At 41.0% G+C, this 26,746-nt stretch overlaps 2 protein-coding genes across 6 annotated transcripts in view; one reads left to right on the top strand and one right to left on the bottom strand.

Moving 5' to 3' along the window:
- fntb.L (farnesyltransferase, CAAX box, beta L homeolog) overlaps positions 1 to 4,577 on the bottom strand; it is a 28,227-nt gene extending 23,650 nt beyond the window's left edge. Inside the window, exons 1-3 of one of the 2 annotated variants that reach the window (XM_041573304.1) lie at positions 4,429 to 4,577; positions 3,441 to 3,870; positions 2,381 to 2,591 (exon numbers count right to left, since the gene is read on the bottom strand). In XM_041573304.1, coding sequence (XP_041429238.1) covers positions 2,381 to 2,591; positions 3,441 to 3,820 — 591 coding nt within the window. In that variant the 5' untranslated portion in view covers positions 3,821 to 3,870; positions 4,429 to 4,577. Of the gene's footprint in view, positions 1 to 2,380; positions 2,592 to 3,440; positions 3,966 to 4,428 lie in introns of those variants that run through there. The other variant, XM_041573303.1, reaches the window with a different exon arrangement.
- The window catches only part of rab15.L (RAB15, member RAS oncogene family L homeolog), a 48,918-nt gene that overhangs the window by 3,613 nt on the left and 18,559 nt on the right, over positions 1 to 26,746 (top strand). The window contains exons 1-5 of one of the 4 annotated variants that reach the window (XM_041573306.1): positions 697 to 787; positions 1,844 to 1,931; positions 20,891 to 20,951; positions 24,049 to 24,109; positions 25,229 to 25,306. In XM_041573306.1, coding sequence (XP_041429240.1) covers positions 20,905 to 20,951; positions 24,049 to 24,109; positions 25,229 to 25,306 — 186 coding nt within the window. In that variant the 5' untranslated portion in view covers positions 697 to 787; positions 1,844 to 1,931; positions 20,891 to 20,904. Of the gene's footprint in view, positions 1 to 696; positions 788 to 1,843; positions 1,932 to 11,209; positions 11,656 to 20,890; positions 20,952 to 24,048; positions 24,110 to 25,228; positions 25,307 to 26,746 lie in introns of those variants that run through there. The other 3 variants (XM_041573305.1, XM_018231114.2, XM_018231115.2) reach the window with 3 other exon arrangements.

Genomic DNA, 26,746 nt, shown 5'->3' on the forward strand with positions numbered 1-26,746 from the left:
GTAGAAATTTCCCCTCTCCTCTCAGAACGATTCTGCAGAGTACAGGTATAAAAATTAACCTAATTTTATTTTCTTTGTTTAGTAAAGATATCTACTTCTTCATTTGTTTGGTACCTGAAATCCCCAAACTCATTTTCCAACACTATATGTACAAGTCCGTTAATGGGCATAAGTGCATATTGATCCATTAAGTATTGCACTTTTTATGTAAAGATAATTCTCATACAATGTATTGATTCATGCTTTTTATAGTAAAGTATACTGCACCTGTCACCCTCGCTACTATGCTCCATAGATAAAACAGCCGTTGCAGATCCAGTGAATGGCTGCTTAGGGATGATTTCTTCATACATATGCTTAGGGATGAACCAACCACTGCTGCACAAATACAGTAATGTTTAAGGAGCCCACCAAGGTTTAAACCTTATAATAATAATATTAATAAACAGCATGGCTCGTTGAGTTGTTTGCAGCAGAAAAAAATAAATTGTATACTGTATATTTATATTTCAGTACTAGACCATTAAAATTAAGTGTGGATTGTCTCATAAATCTCATCTCAGTGATCTCTTATCGCCATCGTATTTTCCTAGACTTACTTTGCATTGAGCTTGAAGACTGCCGATATACTGTAACCAAGAGTGTAACCTATCAGTGTCATCAGCATAGAGGTGTATAGAAGTGGTGGAGAAAGGATCAGAAAGATGTCGCTTCTCATGTAGACAAAAGACAGCATTAACATTAAGATCGACACCATGGCCGAAATCCCTACGGCAATCTATAAAAAGTAAGAAAGAAATAGAATTGCCTTCATTAAATCAATCAATTAGAGGTGGGAGGGGTTGGAAAGTACCCTTTGAGGCCCATCATTATTTATTAAAAAAAAACTCCCTAATTGTTATTAAACAAAACCGGAGCAGGGCCAGAACTTAGGTGGCCATAGATGCACAGATAGTATCATACAAAACTAATTTTCATACGATATTCGGTGCGTGTATGGTGGGAAACGAGCCGACCGATATCGCCAGAAGACTTGGATATCGGTTGGACTAGACGGAAAATTTTGATCGGGGACCGTTGAAGGCATCCTTAGAGAATGAGTGTCAGGTGGTGGGCTGCAGGTTTGGTCTAAATAATGTAATATCTACTGTTGATGCTCAAGCTCAGGGCCAATGCTCATTCTGCCCTACATTACAATCTACCATAAAGCTAGAGACTGCAGGTTTATAATCAGTCTCTTATGTAAAAACGAATTAATTCTTCTCAGAATGAACTTGAACCATTATAACCAAAATTCTCTGTGCAAAAATCTCGGCTATAAAGCTTTGCTCAATTGCAGCTTTGTGAGATAAGGTAAAGAGAAATAAGCATTACATTATATGTATTTCTTCTTCCAAAAGATTTGAGTATCAATTTTTAAAGGTTTAACACCATTAGGGCAGGGGCACACAAAACTTCTGGGGGATATGTAGTCGCCTATTCTTCGAGGCGACTAATGTCCCCGAACTGCCTCCCGCCGGCTAGAATCTAAATCGTGAGGCAACTTCGAGCGACTTCAGAAAACGAAGTGCACCAATTGCCATGCCGCCAGCGATTTACATTCAAGCCAGAGCGAGGCAGTTCAGGGAGATTAGTCGCCCTGAAGAAGAGGAGAATTGTCGCTAGGCAAATAATCTCCCCAAATCTGAGTGTGTGTCTCTGCCCTTAAAGCCAACCCAGATCCAAAGAGCACCGGGGGATCTTGGACACACTTGTCACTGCAAGCCCTGCCATACTTCACTGCATTAAACAATATTGGGTGATGATTTTATGAATTTCACTGGAGAGGATTTTATGTTTCAAGGGCAAATTACTGACAGCAGGAGACAGACTGTTACTGTTGGAGACCAGAGGAGACGGGTTTCAAATTGGTGCATTCCCGACAAATATAGGTGAGTTGAAATGTCTGTAACATGATTTTTTCCCAAAAGTACTCTACCAACATTGCACTTTGAGGGGTAAGCACTGTACATTTTTAGCAGCAGAAAGGGTCAAAGCTGACTCCTTCTGGTACAGGTATGGGACCTGTTATCCAGAATGCTTGGGACCTGGGGTTTTCCAGACAACGGATCTTTCTGTAATTTGGATCTCCATGCCTTAAGTCTACGAAATAATCATGTAAACCCAAAAGGCTGGTTTTGCTTCCAATAAGGATTAATTATATCTTTGTTTGGATTAAGTACAATATACTGTTGTATAAAAATAATTTTTAAAAATCCGGATTATTTGGATAAAATGGAGTCTATGGAGTACGGCCTTTCCAAATTCAGAGCTTTCTGGATAACAGATTTCCGGATAACGGATCCCCTACCTGTATGAGGAAAAATTATTAAATTCTTACCTTAACAACCCAACTGGCATATTGAGGTCTCTTGGTTTTTATTAAAATACCAGTGCAGCAAGGAAAGATTGTCAGTACCAAGATCTCTATGATCTTTTCAAATGGAACAGCATTATGTATCGGTTCAAGGCCTAATCCAAGACAATAGATAAGGAGGAGTAAAGGTATCATTCCCAGGGCAAGGACAGTTGAAACAATGTTCATCAATATGCTGCAAGATAAACAAAGAGAAAAGAATCAAATATATAGAAAGGTGGGAGCGGTTATCCACAAACCCATTACCTGGAAGGCTCCAAGGAAATGCCATGTCCTATTTTGTAATTGATGGTAACTGAGCTAGCATAAATCCAGCTTGTTAGCAAAACAATTTTATTTGCTTAAATGTTTTCAGTAGCTTTAAACTTTACAGAAAGATGCCTTATCTGGACTGTGGAGTCTGCTTTCTCTATAGCCACTCTACTCTCTCAAAAATTGTGCACCCGCTGCAAACTATCCTGAATTAGCATGCAGGGCCTGAACTAGGGGTAGGCAGAAGAGGCGCGTGCCTAGAGCGCAATGGTGGGGTGCTCCCTTTGTTCAGGCACTTCTGGGTCTCAACTGCTGACAATATTAACAATTCCCTGGACTTTCTGGGCTCCTTACCTTGCACTCTTCATCATATGTGGCTGAGGACATGTTTCCTGGAGCACCCATCTAACTTGTCCCAGCCCTGCTTGCATGTCATTCATCAGAGCATCTTGCGTGGTCACATTGACAATATTACAAGTATCTTTGTGAATGATACCATTGCTTCCTAAATTTTGTATCCATTTTACCACTTTGCACTGGTGAAAGTAAGTGTTAAAGAGGCTTATAGTAAACATTTTAGGGCCCAAAAAAAAAAGATTTTGTAGTGGGGGCTACAAGTAGTGTTTTACCGGCCTGGCCAGTAAAAATGCTGGTTGATTACAATGTTATCAATAGGCAAAAAAGAAAAATATATAGGACGGCCGGTATTTTTTTTCCAGAAAAGGTGGCAACCCTTGCTACAAGAAAAGATAATTACATTATGTTTTCTTACCTGAGGTTCATATCACCCTTTAATGCCAATGTGAAGACACTGGAAAGCATTCCTCCAGGGCAGCAGCCACATATCAGAACGGTGACCGACTCTGTTGTAGTTAGTTGGAAAATATGGACCAGACTGAAGGCTGTGAGGGGCATGATTCCATACTGGGAAAATAAGGCTATCCCAATTCCTTTCGGCTTTAGGAGATGTTTTTTTATTTCTGAAATCTCCAGAGTACATCCCAGAGACAGCATAACAATGACCAGGAGCACATCTGCAGCTGCTTCGATGAAATAACCAATGAATATTTGCTGATTTCCAGTCACATTCAATATCCTTAGTCCTTGTTCTTCCATGTTCCAAAATAATTCTTGTTCCCTGCTGTCATTCATGTTTGTAGAGCTGAAGGCAGCAGCAGACAGCTAACCACTAGTAAAATAGCCTGAACATTGGGAAGAGACAGATTTGTTGGAAAGTCTTTCAAACCATTCCTCCTGCATTGTCTTTTCCATACTGAGAGTATATTATGGTCTCAAAGGTCAAATTTCACTTTGGGATTTCTTCCCCTCCCCCAGCAGTAATTTAAATATTTGTTCTCATTTATTTATTCAGCTAAGATCAATCATTAAATGGCTAATTTTCCAGTAAGGTTGACCATACAAGACACAAGAATTGCCTGGATTTAAAACTGGGTATAGATGCTCAAATTTGCAATTTCAAAAAAAAAACTTTGGTGGCCACAGCCCCCTATAATTTAAAAAAAAAAACGTTTGTAGCCAGGGTCCCTCTATAAGTTAAAAAAAAAACTTTGTTGGTCTGTGCCCTCTATAAGTTAAAAAAAACATTGGTGGCCAGGGCCCCTTATAAGCTAAAAAAACAATGGTGTCCGGGGTTCCCCTATAACTTAAAAAAACTTTGGTGGCCAGGGTCCCCCTATAAGTTAAAAGAAAAACATTGGTGGCCAGGGTAGCCCATAAAAGTAAAAAAAAGTGGAACTTACCTTCAACTTTAAACTTCTTCTGCTCCATTCGGCAGCTTTCAGTTCCATACGACAGCTTTGGCTCCAATCAATGGCTTTTGGCTTCCATTTGCTGACTGAAATGGCCCAGCTAATCCAGGAAGTGCAGCACGAATGGGCCCTCTTTAAAGCTTAAAAAACACTGACCTGGTATGGCTGTACCTGTGCCCCAGACCACATTAGCAAGTATTTGACCCCTCTAGACCACATTAGCAAGTATTTGTTAACCCAGTATTTGACTCAGGGCCAGAACTAGAGGTAGGCAGAAGAGGCACGTGTCTATCACAGAATGGTGGAAGGGTGCCAGGAATGTACCTCTTGAATATCCTACCCCTTCCTGGGCCCTTGTGCCCCCAAATCAAAGGTACTTGTGTACTCCCCCTGTGCCATTACCCTGCATACACAAGCTTGTTCCCTGCAGGAGAGAGGATGGGACAGGTGGTTGGCCGGGATGCTTACGGTGCCTGCCGGCTAGGCAATAATTTGACCTGTGTATGGGGCCTGTCAGACCTGGGGCCCACTGGAGCTGCTGCTTCAGGGGCCCCCAGCCACAAAGCCCCATCCGGCCCCCCCACATGTACTTTTTTCTTCTCACAACCGTGAGTGGGCCAGGGAGGGAGGTTGGGGGCCAGCAGCAATGATTTCAGCCAGGGAGTGCGTCTAGGGAGTCTAGCCCTGGGCCTGACCAACAGCCTATCCTACCAGATATCTTTCAGACAGGTCAGAAAATCATGTTGGATGGGGTCCTATTGGCCCGCTGCTGTGGTCCTTATAGTCCCAGATTGTTACTGAAATGTCCAGAGTTTATCTTTGATTTTCTGCACTACACAGCCAGCAAAAGATACAGAGTTTCTCCAGAATGGGTCTGGCAGGTACTTTTGTAACAATTTAAGATAAACAAAGAAACAATTTAAGATAAGCAGGTCTCTTGGGGAAACCGTGACTTGCCGCTTAAAGGGCAATTCACCTTCATTAGCAAAACTGTAATAGCACATAAAAGCCACAATGTTTTCAAACTTTCATAACCTGCCAAATTTTGTAAAATTAACATGGTAATTAGGGGGTGTGGCCACAAAATGGGTGTGGTCAAATACTTTTATCCACACTCTGCACAGAATTATTGCTAAAATATCAAGCTTAAGACCAAAGTGTGTGTGAAAGTGATAGGGCCGTTAGATTGCAAGATCTACTGGTGCAGAAACTGCAGAACTGCAGCTCCTCTACTCCGATAGCTGCTTGTTCAAGCAATAATCCCAAATGTGGATCCATATGCCCTTAGATACTTTATGAACTTTGATAGTGGAGAGGGAAAAAAAGGAAACATTTGTGGGAAATATTGCCTTAATATGAGAATAACCATAAAATTAGGGAAACAGAAAAGGAAACAGTAGCCTCTAGTGGTTGAATATATAACCAACTATTTCTAGTGGTTTTCAGTGGTCTTTAATGCTATCAGAGAAAGCAGGGTTACAGAAATACAAATATTAAAATGAAATACAATGAATCTTGCCTCTGAATGACCATATTCAGTCTTTTACTTGCAAGGTATGCACACTCTGTGTTCTAGTGTACTAACAGCTGTTTGGAGAAAGTTGCCAGTGCAGGGCAAAATACATTAGCCATTAGTCTACCAAATGACCTGGTCAAGCAACTGTCTTTTTGTAACAATACTCAAATTGTTTGGTATGAAAACACAAGAAAAGAAAAACAAAAAACAAGTAGACCCAATATATTAAAAATACAATTTATTATGTAATCACTAAAACACTGGCCGGGCCAGGAATCACAGTGAATATATATTATATAATTATATTATAAATAAATAATTATAAAATCAGTAATAAATACAATCCAGGTGCGTAATCACTTTTCCTGTGGAGAAAATTCAAATGACTGTTCCTTGGTGTTGGTATATGCTTGTAATTAAAAAAAGAGGATGGATGTGAGTTGCAGTTCAACAAGAAAGAAAAGTTATTTCCCAGAAGTTTCCCAGAGTTTTGAAGCAGTGGAGTGTGCAGAGTATTTAATTGGAGATATCAAACAGGCAGGCCAGTAGATGGCTGAATCTAGAGAGCAGATTATAAAAAGGGGTATATTGGGGCATCCCCCACTCCCTCCTCCTTGCCAGTTGCACAGGCCCCCCAAAAAGAAGTTGAAATAATCTCACCAGATGCACAGTTCCAGAATTTCTCAAGGGCACAGCTGGATTTGAACTCTCAACAGCCTCAAGCCTGTTCCACAAATTTGCTTCTCTGTAGATGTCCTTTTCACGATAATCCAAGATGGGTCACTGTTTGTTTCAATGCGTGCGCTCCACAGCGGAACGCAACCTCCGATTCCTTTTCACGATCTCTCACTGCTTCAAGGATTTCACGAACTAGCGGATCACAAAGAACCGGCAACTTGTAACTTTTCACGATTTTTTCATTATTAAAAGCATAAAAAAAGTCCACACCAAGGAATGATCCCACCTGGATGCTGCAACGCGTTTCACCACACTAAGGCTTTCTCAAGCAGTTTTTTTTACAAGAAAAGAAAAAGACATGGGTAGGGTAGCCTGTTCTAACCTGTTAAGAGGAAGAATGGGGGCAAGGGTTTGACACCTGCAGCAAAAAGATCAATTTTGGAAAACGTTATTTAACATTATCCAACCCTGCACACACAGCTTGAAAGAGTTTGCTTACTCCATGGACATACAAACAAATATTGATACTATACCCCATAGTTGGGCAGATATAGCTATTCTTTTGTGGCTATTACATGTGAAGCAGACAAACCCCTTGTTTACATACCCTAAGGCTCATGGCACACAAGGTTCATTCTCCGCCGGTGGGGAAACGCCTTTACCTGTCATTTCTTATTTGTAGCTGAAAGCACTGTTTGTTGGTTTTGTCCTCCACATTCACTCCTGGTCTCTGTCTTGCAAATGTCACAGAAGTCCAGTGTCGGACTGGCCCACAGGGATACCAGGAAAACTACCGATGGGCCAAGGTGTCAGTGGGCCCTCATGCTGCTAAACTTTTGGCCTATTTCATGGCCTTTCCCTATTTCTTTGAGAACAAAGAGGCTAAATCTCTCTATTCATATTCCAGTCTCTTATTCAAATCCATGCATTGTTGCTAGGGTAATTTGGATCCTAGCAACCAGATTGCTGAAATTGCAAACTGGAGATCCACTGAATAAAAAGCTAAATAACTCAAAAAACACAAATAATGAAAAATGAAGCCAATTGCAAATTGTCTCAGAATATCACTCTCTACAACATCCGGATGGCTGGAGGCATATATTTTCTTGAATTAGGACTCACATCTCAGGCAAATAAGCATCTGTATGAAATAGGAAAGTATATGCTTTATTTATGCAATTCACCAACTCCCCTCAGCAAACAGTGGGGTATCTACTGTGGGGGCAGATTCCTCACCCCATGGGGCCCACAGGGGATACCAAAGCTCAACTGTTAATGTAAGGAGGTTGTAGCTATGAGTATGCATGTGGGTGTGGATGCAATTTTGCACCTGGTCTATAAGCCTATAGCTACGCAATATATTTCCAACAACACAGCAGCTTCTATACAATATAAAGCATGTTGGTCCATTTGTGCCAATCTCAGCCCTGGAGAATCCCCCCCTCGCTTATCTGAAACCCCCTCATTCTTGGCAGATATTGCTTCAAACTATTCATAGCACTGCATTACCTCACTGTGTGATTGTGCCAGCGACATTGCACTTTATCTCCAACATTTACATTCTGAGCTAATATTATACACTCTCTCAGACTCAATGGAGGAGGGTGAAATATTTGTTAGGGGTGGTTATCCACAGAAGAACTTTTAATTATATTCAGGGCCGCCATTAGAAATCACGGGCCCCGTACAACAAAATTTTTGGGGCCCCCTGGGCCCCGCCCACACTGATGACCAAGCTCCACCCCATATCCCGCCCACTCCACATCTCAGTTAAAAGACCACACAGACATCAGGGCTAAAAAAGTAACCCCCCCCCACACAAGTTGTAAAAAGCTATTGATGGTCAGGGCCCCCTTATAAAAAATTGGGGCCCCAAAAAAAAATTTAAATTTTTTTTAAAAAAAAAAACATTGGTGGCAGGGGCCCCCTTATAAGTTAAAAAAAACTTGGGGCCCCAACAAAAAAAAGTAAAAAAAACTAAAAAAAAAAATACATTGGTGGCAGGGGCCCCCTTATAAGTTAAAAACAAATTGGGGCCCCAAAAAAATTTAAAAAAAAAATAATTTTTTTTTTGAAAAAATAAAAAACTGGTGGCAGGGGCCCCCTTACAAGTTAAAAAAAAATTGGCGCCGCCAAAAAAAAATTAAATTTTTTTAAAAAAACAATGGTGGCAAGGGGCCCCTTACGAGTTAAAAAAAAATTGGGGGCCCCAAAAAAAATGTTTTTAAAAAAAAAAAAGATTGGTGGCAGGGGCCTATAGAATATTAAAATAATACATTGGTGGCTGGGGATTAAAAAAAAAAAAAAAAACACACAAACTGGTGTTCAGTAGGATTGAACTCATGGCTTCAGTACTTCAACTTCGCCTCCTTTCGTGACTTCGGGTCTTTTCACAGCTTCAGGACTTCAATTTCGGCTGTTTTCGTGACTTCGGGTCTTTGCGCTGCTTCAGGACTTCGGCTGTTTTCGTGACTTCGGGTCTTTTCGGCGCTTCGTGACTTCGGCTTTTTCCGTGACTTCAGGTCTTTTCGGCGCATCGGCTTCGGCTTTTCGGCACTTCCGCATTCGCAACGCAAGAGGCAAGACGTACGGCTCGGGCGCTCGTAAGGGGGGCCCGGATCTTCAAAAAATGCAGCGCTGCCGGGCCCCCCTTCATGGCCGGGCCCGGTACGCTTGTCCCCCCTGTCCCCCCCTGATGGCGGCCCTGATTATATATGAATATATGTGTCTCTTTTAATAGTTTAACTGGTGTACCCTGGGCTCCCCTGCAAAAAAAGACTTCAGTGAGATCCAGCGCACAGCAATCCCTACCCGCCCCCCTACTTTCCTCTCCCTGCCCACCTACTTCCCACCCACCACTGGCCCTTTATTGCCCCTCACCAGTCTACCAGTCTATTCTGATGACTCCTCCTATAGAGGAAGCGGACATGCCATACCTCCCAACTGTCCCGTTTTCATAGGACAGTCCCGATTTTGACAGCTCGACCAGCAGTCCTGTTACTAAAATGTCCAGACTTTCTCTTCGATCTCCTGCACTGAACAGCATGACTACAGCATCAGGGCCTACACCCAAGCTGGGCGCCCCTCTCCATGGCCCCAGCCAAACACCCCTCTGTCCCCTTACCCACTATTTTTTTCCCAGTTTCCCGTCAGTCCAGTCTGACTCTACCTGTGTCCACGGGGTCTGCTTCCTCTATACACCACTGTCTGTTTCGCAATTCCTACTCAGTCTTAAGGTGGCCATACACGGGCCGATAAAAGCTGCCGACAGACCAAGTCGGCAGCTTATTGGCCCGTGTATGGGGGCCCCCGACGGGCTTCCCCGATCGAGATCTGGCCGAAAGTCGGCCAGATCTCGATCGGATGGGGTTAAAAATCCCGTCGGATCGCGGCCGCATCTGTTCGTTGATGCGGTCCCGCGATCCGACCGCCCGTTTGGCGAACGCTAGGATCCGATCGTTGGGCCCTAGGGCCCACGATCGGATCAGCCCGATATTGCCCACCTCAAGGTGGGCATATCGGAGGGAGATCCGCTCGTTTGGCGACATCGCCAAACGAGCGGATCTATCCGTGTATGGCCACCTTTACCTTCTCTGTCCCAATTATTCATAATCTGCCCCACAACCCACCTCTTTATGCCATCACCCAGCCCCTCCTACATCAGTGTCGAACCCAAGTACAGCCAGCTGGTACTGAAAAGCTAGCAACTCAAGTTGGTGCTGGCCAAAATAGTACTGTCTTGGGTTCTGGTCTTACTGAAATTCAGTATAGGCTCTGGCATTTCAATACAGAGGCCCAAACAGCCCCCACAGGCTGTCTATGACATCTTACAGCAGCCCCTCTGTCATTTGCTAGAATCTGCAGTTACCCGGTTTGGACCTTTTTGCATTTCAGTACTACTTGGCCTGGCATCTTTCTTCCCTAGTCTCAGACTGGAGTATTTTTGTTGGAAAATATGTAATTCTGGCCCTGGCACTACTGACTTACCATCTAGGTCTGTCATTGCCCAAGGAGCTTCCTGTATGGACAGAATACGGCACCCTGGCACACAGGCCTGGACTGGCAATCTGTGGGTTCTGGCAAATGCGAGAGGGGCTGCTGTAGGATGCCACAGAAGGTCACTATTTAGTTGGCTGGTGGGGGGCTGATGGGAGGAGGTATAGGGGCCCCATGAGGCCCAAATTAATAAGTCATTTCAATATATATTGGTAAAACAGGACAACCTTAGGAGAGTTTGGGGGCCCTTCAAATTATTTTGCTGTAGGGCCCAGTAACAACTAGTTATGCCACTGCTTGGAATGCCAGGTCTACTTTGTGTCCCAGTACAGTGGCACAGGGCAGAGAGCACAGAGGAGCTGGATGATAGTAACTGAGTCCTCCTATCTGCCACTATAACAGTTTCCACCAGGATGATGTTGGCACAGGTGTAACCAGTCTAGCCAGTTGTGTCAGTTAATGAGAAAGGGAAAAGTATGAAGTAATTCAGGTTGAGGCACTGAGAGTGGAATTTGGTGCAGTTAGGCAAATCCCAATTACAGTTCTACGTGTCTCTGCTCCGCACCCCCAGCCTTCAGCTATATCCCCTGCTGCTACTGGTTACTGTGCTGAAGTGGAGGTGCTGCTGCTGCTGCTGGGCCAGTCTGCTGCATAAGGTGGAGCCGCCAGTGTGTCTCCTCCTCCTCCTCTCATTGTCACATCAACGGCTCCATCTGGGCTTTTCTCACGGGTTGTGTGGGACTCAGCGACAGGTACCGCTGCCCAGTGATTAATATACAAAGGAGACACATTTAATTGTGTATAAGGGGGAGCAGCAGCCATGGTGCCTCCAGAGTGACCCCTCCTCCTCCTCCCTGTCTCCTGTGCTGCCTGCGCTCTCCTTCTTCCCAGCCAGGCGCTGACAATGGCTAAACAATACGATGTGCTGTTCCGGCTGCTCCTCATCGGGGACTCTGGCGTCGGCAAGACCTGTTTGCTGTGTAGATTCACAGACAATGAGTTCCACCCTTCTCACATCTCCACAATAGGTAAGGAACGACTTTTGTCGCTGCGACTCTGCTGTATGCGCTCACATGCTGCTGCTGCCAGATCGCCGTGTAAACATCCCCTACCCCCTGTGTTAGAAACATGATCCAGCACTAAATGCATTCAGCTTTTCTTGTCTCCAGCTTGTCCCTTTACATGCACGAGAATGTGAGTGCACCCTGGATCACCCTGCTGCCATGTCACATAGAGCCTGCAGCTGCAACAGCTGGGTGTCATATTCATTCCTGCTCATATAATAATCATCATTAGCCTCTGCCTGCTCCTCTACAGCTGCCAGGCAAACAGGCTGAGCTCAATGCCAATCTCTTGGCATATTTAGTACAGAAATGTATTGATTTATTTGTGTTCAGTTTTACCTTACCTATTAGATCTGCATGTATCACTGGACTTTTTTGTTATATTAATTTCAATATGTGCCATTGAACTTTATTCCCTTTGCCTTGGCTTTCCAGCTTTGAATGGCATATCTGAGTGTATTACCATATCTAATTGCAGTGTTAATGAATTAGCTCAAGTGGCAGCTCAATTAGCTTAATAAACAGGGGTGGGAGCGCTGGGGTTTTCTCCGGGAACCCATTGACTATTATATTTTTTATGCCTATGAATTAGGAACACAAGGGGGAAAATAAAACGCAATGTGCCAGTCAATTATCCCCAGATGGAAGAGGATAACGGAAAATGAGGTCATACTGTGCTTTCCCTTTGCTGGCATTTTTCCCTCTCCGCCAATAAAATGGGCTGGTTCTGCCAGGCAGAAGGCTGCTAAGATAGAGGCAGCATTAACAAAACAGGTGTAAATCTTTCTCCAGTTTAGTAACCCATAGCAACCAATCCAAATTTTGCTTTTATTACTCGCCTCAAGTTAAGGTTGCCCCCCCCTAACCATTTAAAATTACACGTTCAATCAAAATTCTGCATGGCTAATTAGCAAGTACAGGTATGGAACATATTATCCAGAATGCTCAGGACCTGGGGTTTTCTGTAATTTGGATTGTCATAGAAAATGATGTAAGCATTTAACCTAATAGGCTGGTTTTGCTTCCAATAAGGATTAATTATATCTTAATTTGGATCAAGTACAAGGTAATGTTTTATTATTACAGAGAAAAAGGGAATCCTCTTTAGAAATCTGGATTATTTGGATAAAATGGAGTCTATGGGGAGACCCCCCTACAGGAACACTAGGGATTATGCTTACAGCAGTAAAAGAGCTAAGTGACCCCAGCGATCCTTAGAATGCGGCTGGGCGTAAATGTAGCTGCTATTAAAGACGTGAGGTGGAAACCCTACCGGCAGTTGACCAGTAAAGCTGGCCATAGATATTGAGATTTTTTAAAAGATCCGATCATCATCGTGAGACCACGATTATCTTGGAACGTTCATACGATCATAAGAATTGTCCATCAACTAAAAAGACCAATTTGCCAGGAAAACAAAGGGTAGCTGCCAGCTTGGCCCTGCAAACATAGATAGATTGCACTGGGACCAACAAAGATTTTTTAATCTGGCCGATCAATTTCCTGACAGATGTAGGTTGAAAAATCGTAAAATGTACGATCGTTCAAATCCACTAATCGCACGATAATTCAGAAGAATTGGTCGGACGTCGATATGGGGTAAATTTTGTTAAAAACTGATCATTTAGTCTGTGATTGTAATCTCTACTGTGGCAGGGATTTATATGGGTATTGTGTCATCTCTGTAATCCATTGTGGAATATGTTGGTGGCTTGATGATATACATGTATGGGATTTGTTATCCAGAAACCTGTTATCCGGAAAGCTCAGAATTACGGAAAGGCGTCTTCCATAGACTAAATTTTATTCAAATAATTCACATTTTTAAAAATGATTTCCTTTTTCCTTGTAATAATAAAACAGTACCTTTGATACAAACTAAGATATAATTAATCCTTATTGGAAGCAAAATCAGCCTAGTAGATTTAAGGTATGAAGATCCAAATTATGGAAAGATTCGTCATCCAGAAAATCCCAGGTTCCAAGCATTCTGGATAACAGGTCCCATAAATGTACCATGATAATTTACAGTTGTTTTGTATGGCTGTGCTTTCCTCAATAAAGAAAAGAAGCCTTTGCACCACCAGCATAATGACCAGAATGCACGGTACAAAGCGACTTTTTAGAGGGAGCAATGGATCTAGGTGTTATAGGGAACAGTGGTTCTAGGGTCTCAGTTTAGTGCTGGGTATATGCTATTTCAAGGCTGGCAAGCAAGCAGATCTTAATGTGTTTTGGCCATGCTCCACATGGGGATGATGAGATTGTTTTGGCCCCTGGGCCAAGTTTAAGTGTTAATTTGGCAAAGCTCCACAGCTTCAAGACAAATCCTTAAACTGCTTATATCATGGGAAGAGAGACATTTTGAAATTGAGCCTTCAGCTTTCCTCATTATATTGCACAGTTAAGCAAATCTGACCATATTGCTCTTATAAAGTTTCAGTTATGAAAGTGACTTTTGGCTGGGACGAGTATTGAAACTTAATAGTTTGAACTGGATGGCATGGAAGCAGCCAGGTATTTGGTTTGGCATCTGTTCTGTCAGTTCTGAGTGGCGGCACTGGTGTCTGCTATTGTTTATGTTCATGCATCAAGCTTAACTCATGGGACAGGAGAATCGCTTAGTAATGATCGTATAAAATACTTGTTAAAAATAATTATTTAATACCTAGTGAAGAGCCACTGTCCTTGGTCTTGGAAGTGTGTGTTAATAAAGTTTAGCTCTTGTTATGTCCCGGGTTGACCTGATATGCTGTGCATGGAAAAGGCTTGCTTATTCGGCAAGTTTGGCCATTAGGGTAGGACTACACGAACGATTCCGGCGTGATCTGACGCACTGCGACAAAAATAAGGTAAGAGATAGAATTGTCGCATGGTGTATCGCAGCATTGATCCGACGCGACATTACTGTCAGATGCCCATCACTCTCTCTACTCCCTATTTTCTCTTGTTTTCTTTCAACAGTTTGTCATTTCCAACCTACATCATCATCAAACATCTTTATTCTTGGCCCTCTCACACCTGACATCTCTCTTTTTATAAAAAATTTACATTCAAACCATCTGTAAGTGGACATATTTCAACAGCTTCTGTCTGACGAGGCATTTGCTATTAAGGAAGGCTCATAACGCTTCAGCTGAAAGTCACATTTTAGCCTATTTTGGAAATGTTGGTGGAAATTTCATTGAAATAGTGAAATGTTCCTAGTCCCTCATATACCATTTCAATGAATTTGACAATGTTAGGGGCAATATTTCCCAAATTAAGTGCCCCCAGCCGTCCATAGGAAGTAGTAAAGAATAAAAATTTATTGGAAGTGTGCTGCAAATGCTTTATAGGAGTAGAAGATAGAGAACTGTCAGAAATATAATAATTTTAACTGATTTTTTGACCATTAATAAGCAGGGCCCTCAGTTACCCCCTTTCTCCATATGATCGTGTTTTCGTCTTCCGCACGTTTCTGTACCCGTCCCTTCAGTTTTTCCATTTCTTGTTGCTAATTTAATTTCTTTGCTGTCTCTGGTTTATCTATTTTTAGCTTAATTTTTAAAAGCTAAATGCATGAATATTTCATCACTTTCAAATCAAAGGAAATCAGCTCTATGGGAAATCAGTTGCTTTTTCCCCAATACTCCGTTTCTGTTCCCTGCTGTCAGATGCACTAATAGAATGTGTCTATCCTCATTCCCCAACCACACCTAGTCATACTAATAAACTCTTTCTTAATGTAAATAAAGTTTAATATTTATCATAATAAGAATGAAATCGGGGACTGGACAGGATTATAATATTTTAAAAGATATATGCACTTTTCTTGTTGCTTAATATCACTTAGAATAAGGTGTGTTGTAGGGTTGTATTGTTTCCTCTGTGTGGAATACTAGTGACTGTGATGCACTTACAAGGGGGTTTATGCATGAGAAATATATTTTAGCAACAACAAAATAGAAACGTGAGGGTTTGGCAGGAACATTTCATAGAAATTACATTTAATAACGTGAGCCACTGTCCTTGGTCTTGGAAGTGTGTGTTAATAAAGTTTAGCTCTAGTTATGTCCCTGTTGACCTGATATGATGTGCATGGAAAAAGCTGCTTATTTGGCAAGTTTGTCCATTAGGCTATTGAGCAATTGGAGTGAATTATTTGGCCCTTGCTCCAATGAGCAGGCGCGCGTCTATAAAAGCTGAACCCGGGAGTCGGAAGCCTTCATTGTAAGGTTGCAGGTGGGGAGAGCAGGCAAAAGAGCTCAACCCGGACTCACCCGACCCAGAAAGGGGAGTGCAAGGTCGGCCCGAACCCTCCCGACCCGCGGGTAAACCCTCTAATGGGGCGGGTCCCACAGATGTCAGGGAAGGCCCGCACATCACTAGATCACTTTCATTTTATTGCCTAATTTTTTACCTTGAGCTTAATTGGTTTGATCTTATTCAGCTACCCAGAATGCATTGGACTCAAAGTGTTAAAGGTTAATTTTGCTTTAAATAGAAACACATGGTTCTTGGTCCTTGTACACTTGATAAAGGGTTTTGATTTAAAACATGTCGTGTTGCCACAACCTGGAATACATGTTTTGCAGTTAATCTGCTGGAGTTCCTTTTCCTTTCAATTTTTTGTTTTGTCTAGGAAAGGTAACTTGTATTCTTCTTAAAAAATGCCTTGCCAAATATTAAGCAGCAGATGGCATTCCATGGGACAACTTATAAAGCTATACTTATGGCAGTTGGTCTCTTTTTGAGGAAGCAAAGCCTCCCTAAACCTTCATAATTTTCCACCTATTTAGGGCACTTTTGGGCCACTTTTTCTCGAGTTGCTTCCTGCTAGTCATGGGTAAATCTGACCATTTTCACCTCTGTGATAGTTCACAAAATGGCAAAAAATTCACCATTGCAGTTAATTTCTCGCTATCAAGCTTCTGCCATTGGACTCCACCATTGGAATGTCTTCTGCCTGGCAGAAGTTATGTTTTTTTACTTGGTATAGCTTTATTCTGCTTAAATAGACCATCTAATTTCTGGGAGTCCCTCCTTTTACCATTTATGTGCTAGTGGAAATGCTGGTGAAACCATGCTGTGACTGTGTTTGTAAAGTGTGTGGTTGTGCAACTGCCAAAAACCCTTGCTGGCATTGTGTTATTTACAACATTTCTTTACACATCTTAATAAAGAAATAAACATGCATGGTATGTACTATATAGGTCCTGCACTAAGTAAAGAAGAACATTGATAATACTGTGTGACAATGAGCATTCTGATACAAGAAGGGAGGGCAGCACAGCTGGAATTAGAATGTAAACAGTGACGATTCTCACAAGCGTCAGACTGGGATGCCAGGGGCCCACCAGAAAACCTTAGATGGTGGGCCCACTTTCCAAACTATTATTCCTCCTCTTCTCAGTCAACCTCTTTATACTCATAGTCTTTTATATCTACTTACTATACTTTATTCTTCCATTATTAAGCATTTTTACCATAATGAAATAGAGAATGACCATGAAATAGGCCAAATGGTTAGAAGCAAGAGGCAAGAGACACCTGGGCCCACCGGGAGTTTTCCTGGTATCCCAGTGGGCCAGTCCGACACTGATTCTCACAATGATATAAAAAGAAAATCACATTGAAAGGCATATTTTGTTAAAAAGCTTCACAGAATGTACAGGATGAGCTCCAATAACTGCTTAGAGAATGGGCAAATGTGAGGGGTTAGTTCTCACTTTTTCTGACAAGGTTCCATTTTTTTGCAGCTGTCACATTTGTTGAACTTCGGCCATCTTTTAATTATCAGCTGTGTTTCACCTCCACTGACTTCACTTAGTCTGCAGACAGAACAAATGGAAATCTATTGGCCGTCTGAAACTGAAAGGCTAACTGTCATCCCTTACAGGAAAATCACTCCAGACTATGGTTATTTTTTGTCAGTAGGAGTGGTAATGTTCTGATGCACAGCAGCCTCACCAGCCAGTGTTTCAATGGTCATGGCCGGCAGCCAGCTAGCATGTTGCAATGGAAGGGAGCCTAGCATGAAAGCTAGATCACTGAAGGGGCAAAATATTTATTCTATAGAGTTGCTGTTCAAGATAAAACATTCAGAAGTCCAAGCAGTAGATGATCAAGCACAATAACCTCTATAATGCGTTTCCTTTGATGCCAACTTCAACTGGTGTTCACGTCTGAAAGAGAATAAAATTCTGTGTATGCAGATTACCCAGTGAGCCCCATGACTTGGATGGATTCTGTTCTCAAGCTAGCCTTGGTCACTAGTATCTGTCCTTGAAGGAAGATCCACCTGTTTGGCTGTAAGAGCAATTCCTTGTTTTCCTGTGCTGTGGAGCGATATCTCTTCTCCCACCAGTAACCTTTTTTATTTGTCCTCATAAAAGGTGTTATTGAACTTGCTGCTTTCTCCTTCAATTGGCTGCTGAAGACCTTGATTGAAGAGAGGTGTAAGATCAAGGGCATCAGACCCTGTGGGGCCCTGACTGATATGCAGGTCCAATATTTGTTTGCAAAGGAGATACCTAGAGCCCTAAAAATATTGCTTTGGCGTCTATTAACTTTGATTTATGCCACCGCAATCTAAGCTCATTCTCAAATCCTGCAATGCTACATATACACTTGATATGTCTAATGCACATAAGGGTACAGAGACTATTATATTATTAAGTCTTATTTTCTTCTAGGAAAAATCAATTCAGTGCTAGGTATACAATAAATCAGCTGAAGTAATAGTGTAAGTGTAATAGTGAAATAGCATGGCTTATGTCATGGGGGCATACACAGACAACTGCAGCAGTTTTCAACTCAATGATATTAGAGTATAATGGGCAGCTTGTACCAATTATTGTTTCATTGGGATTTCTCCCAAGAAAATGAGAATAACTGAGAAAATAAAGAAATTGTCAAGTACATGCCATTGCCTTTATGTAATGATTTCATATTTGCAAGTCCTATCTCCCGGTCTCTTCTTGACTCCCATCTCTTGTGCTTTGGCTCTTTTAATATGATGGGTTTCTGTTTAATAAACAAGGGTTGTAGGAGCACTTGAAGCCTGAAGGAAGCCTGAAATCAGGTGAGGTTGTTCCAAATATTTTCTGAGCCTACTTGGCATAATTTCTGGTAGTCAGTGTGAGCGTGACATGTACACCCTATTCTATTGGTACAACTGAACTGCGGCTATTGACACAAGGCGCTGGGCTACTGCCTGATCTGTTGCCATCTTTCTCCGCTGCTAGCTCCTGGTGGGAGGGCTGGTCTGTGACATCGGCAGGCGGAACTATGAAGTGGTGGTCAATGATTGGCTGATCACCACATCAATCTCAGGGAATCCTGCCCAGTTTTCCTAATATGAAAAAGGGAAAGTGCTGAAACTGTAACTGCAGTTGCAGACATACCTGAGCCTTCATGGTTTGCCAGTAATTATTCTCTGACACATGCATTATGTTTTTTTATATGGTCAATTTGTCTCACTTTGGGAAATATTAATTCCCTAAAGAAAATCTGTTAGGAGAGCAGAACCTTCTAACCCTGTGACCTTAAAGAAGAAAAGGAAGAAAATGACGATTGCTAATGTATTGTTTAGATCTAATTACTATTTTCTCCATAAAGCAATTGACTTCATGAGTCTTCTATTTTTATGAGTTAGTAATCAATAAACACCGCTTAGCTGGAAATCTACGACGTTGTAGTGCTCACAATGTTTAAATATGGCATGCATTTGAGCATTGTTGACCTTTGTAAAATTCCTCTTTGTGCACTCATGCTTTTATCTGTACTCATGGAACAGCTGATCCATTAACATGCTATCTCCTGACCTTTCTTGAAGATAAGAGATTGTTGCTACTTACTACTTTGCTGCGTCTTTTAGTAAAACTGATTCATAATCAATGTCAGATAGAAGGGATGTAGTATACCAAGTAGTATACCAGTGTCGCATGCTGCATGTTTGTATGTGCCATTCGGTGCTTCTATATTACTGATATCGGATCTGTTATATGGAAACCCACTATATAAAAAGTCCAAAATATGCAATACCATTTCCCATACCTTTTGTATTCTAAATAATTATTTATAAGATAATCTCTGCAATACAAAAATATGGCCTTTTATTTGATATTTATTTGATGATTTACTTACCTGTTGCGATGTCCGCAAAATGGCTTTGCGGACATCGCAACACTTTGCCAGCTGTAAATTTGCGTGGACAACGCTAATTCACGAAGATCCGAAGTTGCGCACAGGGTACCGAACGCTTTGCGAAGTTGCGCTAGCTAAAATACGATCAGCAGTTCGAAGTTACGATAGTGTTGGCTAATTTGCATATGGTGTGCAGTTAAAGTGCAATGGCAGTATATGCTGCAGCAAATACATTACACTACACAAGGCCAGGGAACCTTAATAAAATTATATAGAGTTGTTATAATGCCCTACACATGTAGTAGCATTTAGTTTATAGTTTAGGTGCCATATGTTATCAAATGTAGGGGGGAAGGAGGGTACCCCAAAAAAAAATTTCGATCTTTTTCAGCCCATCACCCTGTAAAAAGGAAAAAACGCCAGTGTTTTTTGGGAGTTAGAAAAAATTTCAACTTTTTTTGGACCAAGTCCTAACTACTCTATTGCACTTCACCTGGTCTGAGGTGGCAAAGGCAAGTCTGCCGATAGAGGTAATGTTCAGTAAAATCAAAAACTTAGTGAATTTGCGTGTTAACGCTCTTTCGCCAGAGTGAAAATTCGCCAGGTGTTAGAGTGCAAAGTTGCGCCAGAGTCTATCTTCTTCGCTAGTGTAATTATGCCAACGTCCGTTATTAAATCGGCGAAGTTATGTCATGCTGGCGAATTTTTGCCAGCGTTAGCCATTTCGCCCTTTGGTAAATTTCCCCCATACATAGACTCTATTTTATCCAAATAATCAAAATTTTTGAAAATTATTTCCTTTTTCTCTGTAATAATGAAACAGTACCTTGTACTTGATCCAAACCAAGATATAATTAATCCATATTGGAAGCAAAAACCAGCCTATTGGGTTTATTTAATGTTCACGTGATTTTCTAGTAGACTTAAGGTATGAAAATCCAAATTTTGGAAATACCCAGGTCCCAAGCATTCTGGATAAAAGGTCCCCTACCTGTACTGAAAACTCAATCATTCTGCATAATGTATACATATCCAATCACAAAGTCAATTTTACATTTTTCAATTTCAGGAGTTGATTTCAAAATGAAGACAATAGAGGTTGATGGGATCAAAGTACGAATACAAATCTGGTAAGTAAATCTTATATTTTTCGGTGGTGTTTTCTACAAAGAATAGTTGTAAAACCTGGAAAATGTTCTACTTTGGTCTAGGGTAAGGGTTGTCTCTTAAACTAGATAGAAAAAGCAGCATGCAATATGTTACAAACTTTTTTCAATTTGAGGTATTGTCCTATATGATACTTCTTGGGAAGAAGGTGCTGCATTGTTTGCTTAAAAATCATTCCCGTGTGATAATGGCATTGAGGGCAGGGCAGTGACGTGGGGGTGTGGTTATGATATTTGGAGTGTGTGTTTGTGCTTTGTGTGGGTGCGGTTTTGACATCAGAGGTGGTTATTGGGCAGATTATCGTTAGGTTTTCACAAGGCTGAAACCCAAACACAGTTGAGTTTTGTCCATGTCCACTCAATTCCCAGTTGTTTAATTCCCTGCTTATGACTCTACCAATCAATTTGCTGTGACCAGTATGGGCAGGGTCGGACTGGAGCATTGTGGTCCTCCTTGCAGTCACAGGGCACTGAATTCCTCGACCGTGAACCCCCTCCCCACTCACTAACACGGCGGCACAGCTAATTTCGGGAGCAGGTCTGGGCCAACTGGGGCTCATGAGGGCCGGGCCCACTGGGTTCTTTCCTGGTATCCCTCCAGCCCAGTCCGACCCTGAGTATGGGATGTTTGTCTACTATAAATAAAGGAGCCGTTTTAATTGGAGCTTGGTGAATCTGACTAAGTCTGCTAAATATGAACTTGTTTGAGGAACATCTTTTGTGCATCTTCTGCATTTAAAAGAGTTGACAGCACTCCAGGAACACACTGTTGCTTTGTTTCTGCATCTGATAAACTTGAACTTGAGGGGTATAAAGTTTAAGCTGGGGCCTCATCGCTCTCTTGGATTATTTAGATCTGTATGTTGCAATAGAAAAGTTAGATGATCCATTGTTGATCTTCATAGGGGCAGCGTCAGACTGGGATGCCAGGGGCCCACCAGAAAACGTCAGTCCTGGGGCCCATTCTCCAAACTATTTCTCCTCTTCCTCACCTCACTCAACCTCTATTGTTCAAGTCTGTTTTCTTTCTATTGTATGATTTATCATTCTTTATCTATTTAGCCTCTCTTTTTACCATATAGAAGTAGGTATTGATCATGAAACAGGCCAAATGGTTAGAAGCAGGAGGGCCCACTGACACTTGGGCCCACCGGGAGTTTTCCTGGTATCCCGGTGGGCCAGTCCGACACTGCACAGGGGTCAGTCATCCTTAATGAGTGGGTCACCTTTAAGTTAACTTTTAGTATGTTATGGAATGGCCAATTCTAAGAAACTTTTCAATTGGTCTTCATTATTTCATTTTTATAGTTTTGAAATTATTTGTGTTCTTTCTGACACTCTCCAATGATCTTAATAAAAACAAATGCTCTGTAAGGCTACACATTTATTGTTATTGCTACTTTTTAGTACTCATTTTTCTATTCAGGCCTCTCCTATTCATATTGCAGTCAGTGGTTGGTAGAAAAATTTAGACCCTAGCAACCAGATTGCTGAAATTGCAAACTGGAGAGCTTCTGAATAAAAAGCTAAATAACTCAAAAACCAAAAATAATAAAAAATGAAAACCAACTGCAAATTGTCTCAGAATATCACTCTCTACTACATCATACTGCAAGTTAACTCAAAGGTGAACAACCCCTTTAGGGTAGGGACACACTGGGCGATTTGGGGAGATTTAGTCGCCTGGCGACTAATCGCCGCGACTTTCCACGACCAATCTTCCCCGAATGCCTCCCCTCGCTCTGCGCCTGGCTAAAATGAAAAATCGCCTGCGCTAATCACACGCGGCGATTCGTTTTCCGAAGTCGCCCGAAGTTTCCTCGTGAGGCAACTTCGGGCGACTTCGGAAAACGAATCGCTTGCCCAAAGTTGCCTCAGTGAGGCAATTTCAGGCAACTATTGAAAACGCATCGCCGTGTGTGCATTAACGCAGGCAACTTTTCATTGCAGCCTATGGGGAAAAACGCTGAGGCAGTTCAGGGAGATAGTTTCTCAAAAGACGTGGCGATTAGTAGCCAGGCGACAAAATCTCCCTGAATCTCCTCTTGTGTCCTTACCCTTAAGGCCAACTATAATTGTCCAATCTTTACGCTGACCCAATAAAGCTCCCATTGGTCTAAAGATTTCTTTATATTATGTTAATAGCTGTGGAGGAATTAAAGGGCAAGTCAACGCTGAAATACAAATTTGCCTAATAAAAGAAAACATAATTGTAAGCACCTTTCCAATAATATTTGTTAAATTTCTTTAGTGCTTTTTGTTAATTGTAAAACAATTGCTATTGGTTGTTGCTTTTTAAACAATGTTTCAGAAGTCTTAGTTCCCTAGCAAAGGCAGGTCTATTAATCGCTGCCTTGTCTTACATTATAAGACATCAGGACAGAGAATAGACAGGGGCACACAAACCAAAAATAAACCAGCACATTTTGAGGTTCATATTGATATGTTTTTTAATTTATGCTCTGAGACATGAAACCATCCAAATTTTTAATCCTTCCTTATGTGCTGCTTCTGTAACATTTCATTTAATGCTCACTGCATATTTGCACAACATGTTTTTTTATGGGTGAGATCCATCTGCCAGGCTGTTCAGCGACTAATTAATTTGTTATTTTAGTATTCCGTGTTGCTGCTCAACCAATCTGCTGATCACCTAACCCAACTGTTGTTTTTTTAATGCAGTTTCAATCTATCGAGGCCTCGTTGTAAATACCCATTGTGTGTAGAAAATGCACTTAGATGGCACAAAGATCTAATTTCCTGTCAAGCTTCTGTCTAGACACTGCCCTGGGATGAGATGAAAAAAAAACGTATGAATCTTTCAGGCTCATCCAGTTCTTGTGCAAATGTAGATACCATCTAAATCCAAACAGCTTAGTATTTCACTTTCTGAATCATCACATTGTGATCGAAAAAAACATCTCGGTCAGACTTGAAATGGCTCATGTAATTATAACCATGTTGCTTGCTTGAACATCAGTGGGGTGATGTTAAATCAATAGCTACACTTGATTACTTTATTGCTAGATCTTGTAGTCATCTAACATTCTATTTTTTGCAGGGACACAGCTGGTCAAGAGAGATACCAGACAATTACCAAACAGTACTATAGAAGAGCACAGGTAAGCACACATGTGTGGCTCTAACTTGCTTGCTTTGTTCCTCTACCATGCCACATTAAAACAGAGTGGACACCTGGTAATGAAGAAAAAAACAGGTTCTGAATTAAAGAGTAGGATACTGTAGGTCTTGGCAAGGGTTACCTGTGTCTCTTTAGCATTGTATCACTGTAGGGCATCTGCTTCCACCTGATAATTTCACCCCTTTGCGATAAGCCTCAAGCTTTCTAATGACAATGGTAGGTAGCAATGACCTCAAATGTGGACATTTTGTTGTTAAATTTCCCCATGAAAATCCTAGGCTTCATGAGCCACCAACTAGGTACAAAAACACTTCTTTTAGTTATTTCCTGATATCTACTGCTAAATAAGCTACATGTATTTCAGTAATGTCAGCTACATACATAAACACTTATGGGTTTTACTAGATTTTCTACCTTTCATATTTTCTACCCCATTTGACAGATATATCCAAGGGGATGTAGAGCACTCAGAACAAGGGATAATCTAAGGTGTATCTGGGTGACTAGGCAAATTGAGCAAATAAAGATATTAGATTACCTTCTGGATTTGCTTACAGCAGTACAAGGAACCAATTAGTAACAATCTTATATCCTCTTCTAATGCAGCTCTTGTGCTCTGTGAATTTGCAGAACACATGTACAACTGCTGATGTCAATGGACAGGTTGAGGGATGTAAGTGGTGACCTATAGATCACAGAAACCCAGCATTATCCACAAACCATTCCATTAGATCACTCCTCTGGGTACTTCCCATTACTTGGATTTTCTATGGCAGCTCCATGGCAGTTTTCATAATCATTGGGTAGCGATGTCAGTTGTTAAATGTCACTGTTTATGGGAGACATTTTTATTCATCAAGACATTTTAACGTAGCTCTTTGTATGCTATTGCATAGCAAAAGCCTGTTTTATTACTTTTTAACATCTCTAATTCAACCTTGCCATTTCTTCTGCTGTTCCATTATCCATATTAGCCAATAAGCCATAACTGTTGTGAAAAGGATTAAATATACTGTATATAAGTTTGTATGTGTGTGTTCAAATAAAATTTCCTGTTGCTCAAAATTCTATTTATGATCAAATGTTCTCTGCTTTGAAGGGTATATTCCTAGTCTATGATATAACAAGCGAACGTTCCTATCAGCATATAATGAAATGGGCAAGTGATGTAGACGAGGTAAGTAAAACGTTTTTTTTAGTTAGTGTGTGTGTATAATATATATTTGTGTATTGTAGCGTAGGAAGGAGACAAATACAGAGATGCCCAGGACCTTAAAGATAAACATTCATAATGAACATAGCATGAGGACATCAATAATTTTACTTTTGCTTATTTATTTCTTTTGAACTGTTGCCAAACATTCTTTGTGGCTTGACTTTATAAGGCTGATATGATTCATAAGGTACCAATGTCCTCTGTGTAGAAGGAAGAAGGTCTCAGAGGAGATTGAAATGCCTTTGATAAAACTTTTTGTGCATTTAAAATAGACCTTGTGACTCGTCTTGCCCCTTGCCAGAGAGAATTGCATGCCTTTGCATAACAGAGGGGTACTACTTTATGGTCATTGTGTAGATAATCCTCTCCAAAAGCAACTCCAGAGTGGGTGAATTAACCCCATATGAATGTTTCCATCATGTCTGACTAGGTTTTATGAACTATTTGCTTTATGCAACCATCTCCTAACATGAGTTCTTCACTACTAGGATATAGGTATAGGATTCATTATAGAGAAACCAGTAATCCAGAATGCTCAGAATTGCAGGAAGTTCACCTCCTATAGAATCTATTATAATTCAATAAGTCATCATTTTAAAACCTGTTTCCCTTTTCTCTGTAATAAAACAGTATCTTGTGCTTGATCCCAACCAAGATATAATTAATCCTTATTGGTGGAAAAACAATCCTATTGGGTTTATTTAACATGTAAATAATTTTTAGTAGACTTAAGGCACATAGACCCAAATTACAGAAAAACCCCTTATCCACAAAAACCCAGGTCCCAAGCATTCTGTAAAACAGGTGCCATACTATCCATATGTTTTTAATGATTGCTGTTATTTATGTTTGTTTTGAAGCAGAAAATGGAAATATATATATATATATATATATATATATATATATATATATATATATATATATATATATAGTAACAGTAAAAGGTGAATCTGAATAATTTAAGATGTTGAAAAGAACGGTACGATCAGTATGAGAAACTTGAAAAATGTCAAAGATGAATGATTTGTTGGAAACATTAATAGAAGAATGAAAGATGATTAGATAGAAGCATTCTCACTCCTTTAAAAGTGCTGTGGCATAAGGGGAATCAAACCTTTGCAGGAGGGATGGTAGGGTGAGTAAAGTGTTGTGGAAGGTGGAGAAAAGTGTGATGCAATTGGTTAATATTTTTGAATTTAAATAAATGTAACCTACTTTAAACATTTTTTATTCCACAGTTCATAACCCAAACACTACATTAAAAAAGGAAAAAACAAGTTATGTGCCTGTTAAAGGTCTACTAAAATGTATAAGAAACGTTTTGCCTTATGTCTTCTATATGAACGAGGACCCTATAAAAGAAATTGTATGGACCTCAATTTCCTGCTAGACCATGCCCCA

Source organism: Xenopus laevis, chromosome 8L, assembly GCF_017654675.1.
Source record: "Xenopus laevis strain J_2021 chromosome 8L, Xenopus_laevis_v10.1, whole genome shotgun sequence".
In the NCBI taxonomy this organism is placed as follows: domain Eukaryota; kingdom Metazoa; phylum Chordata; class Amphibia; order Anura; family Pipidae; genus Xenopus; species Xenopus laevis.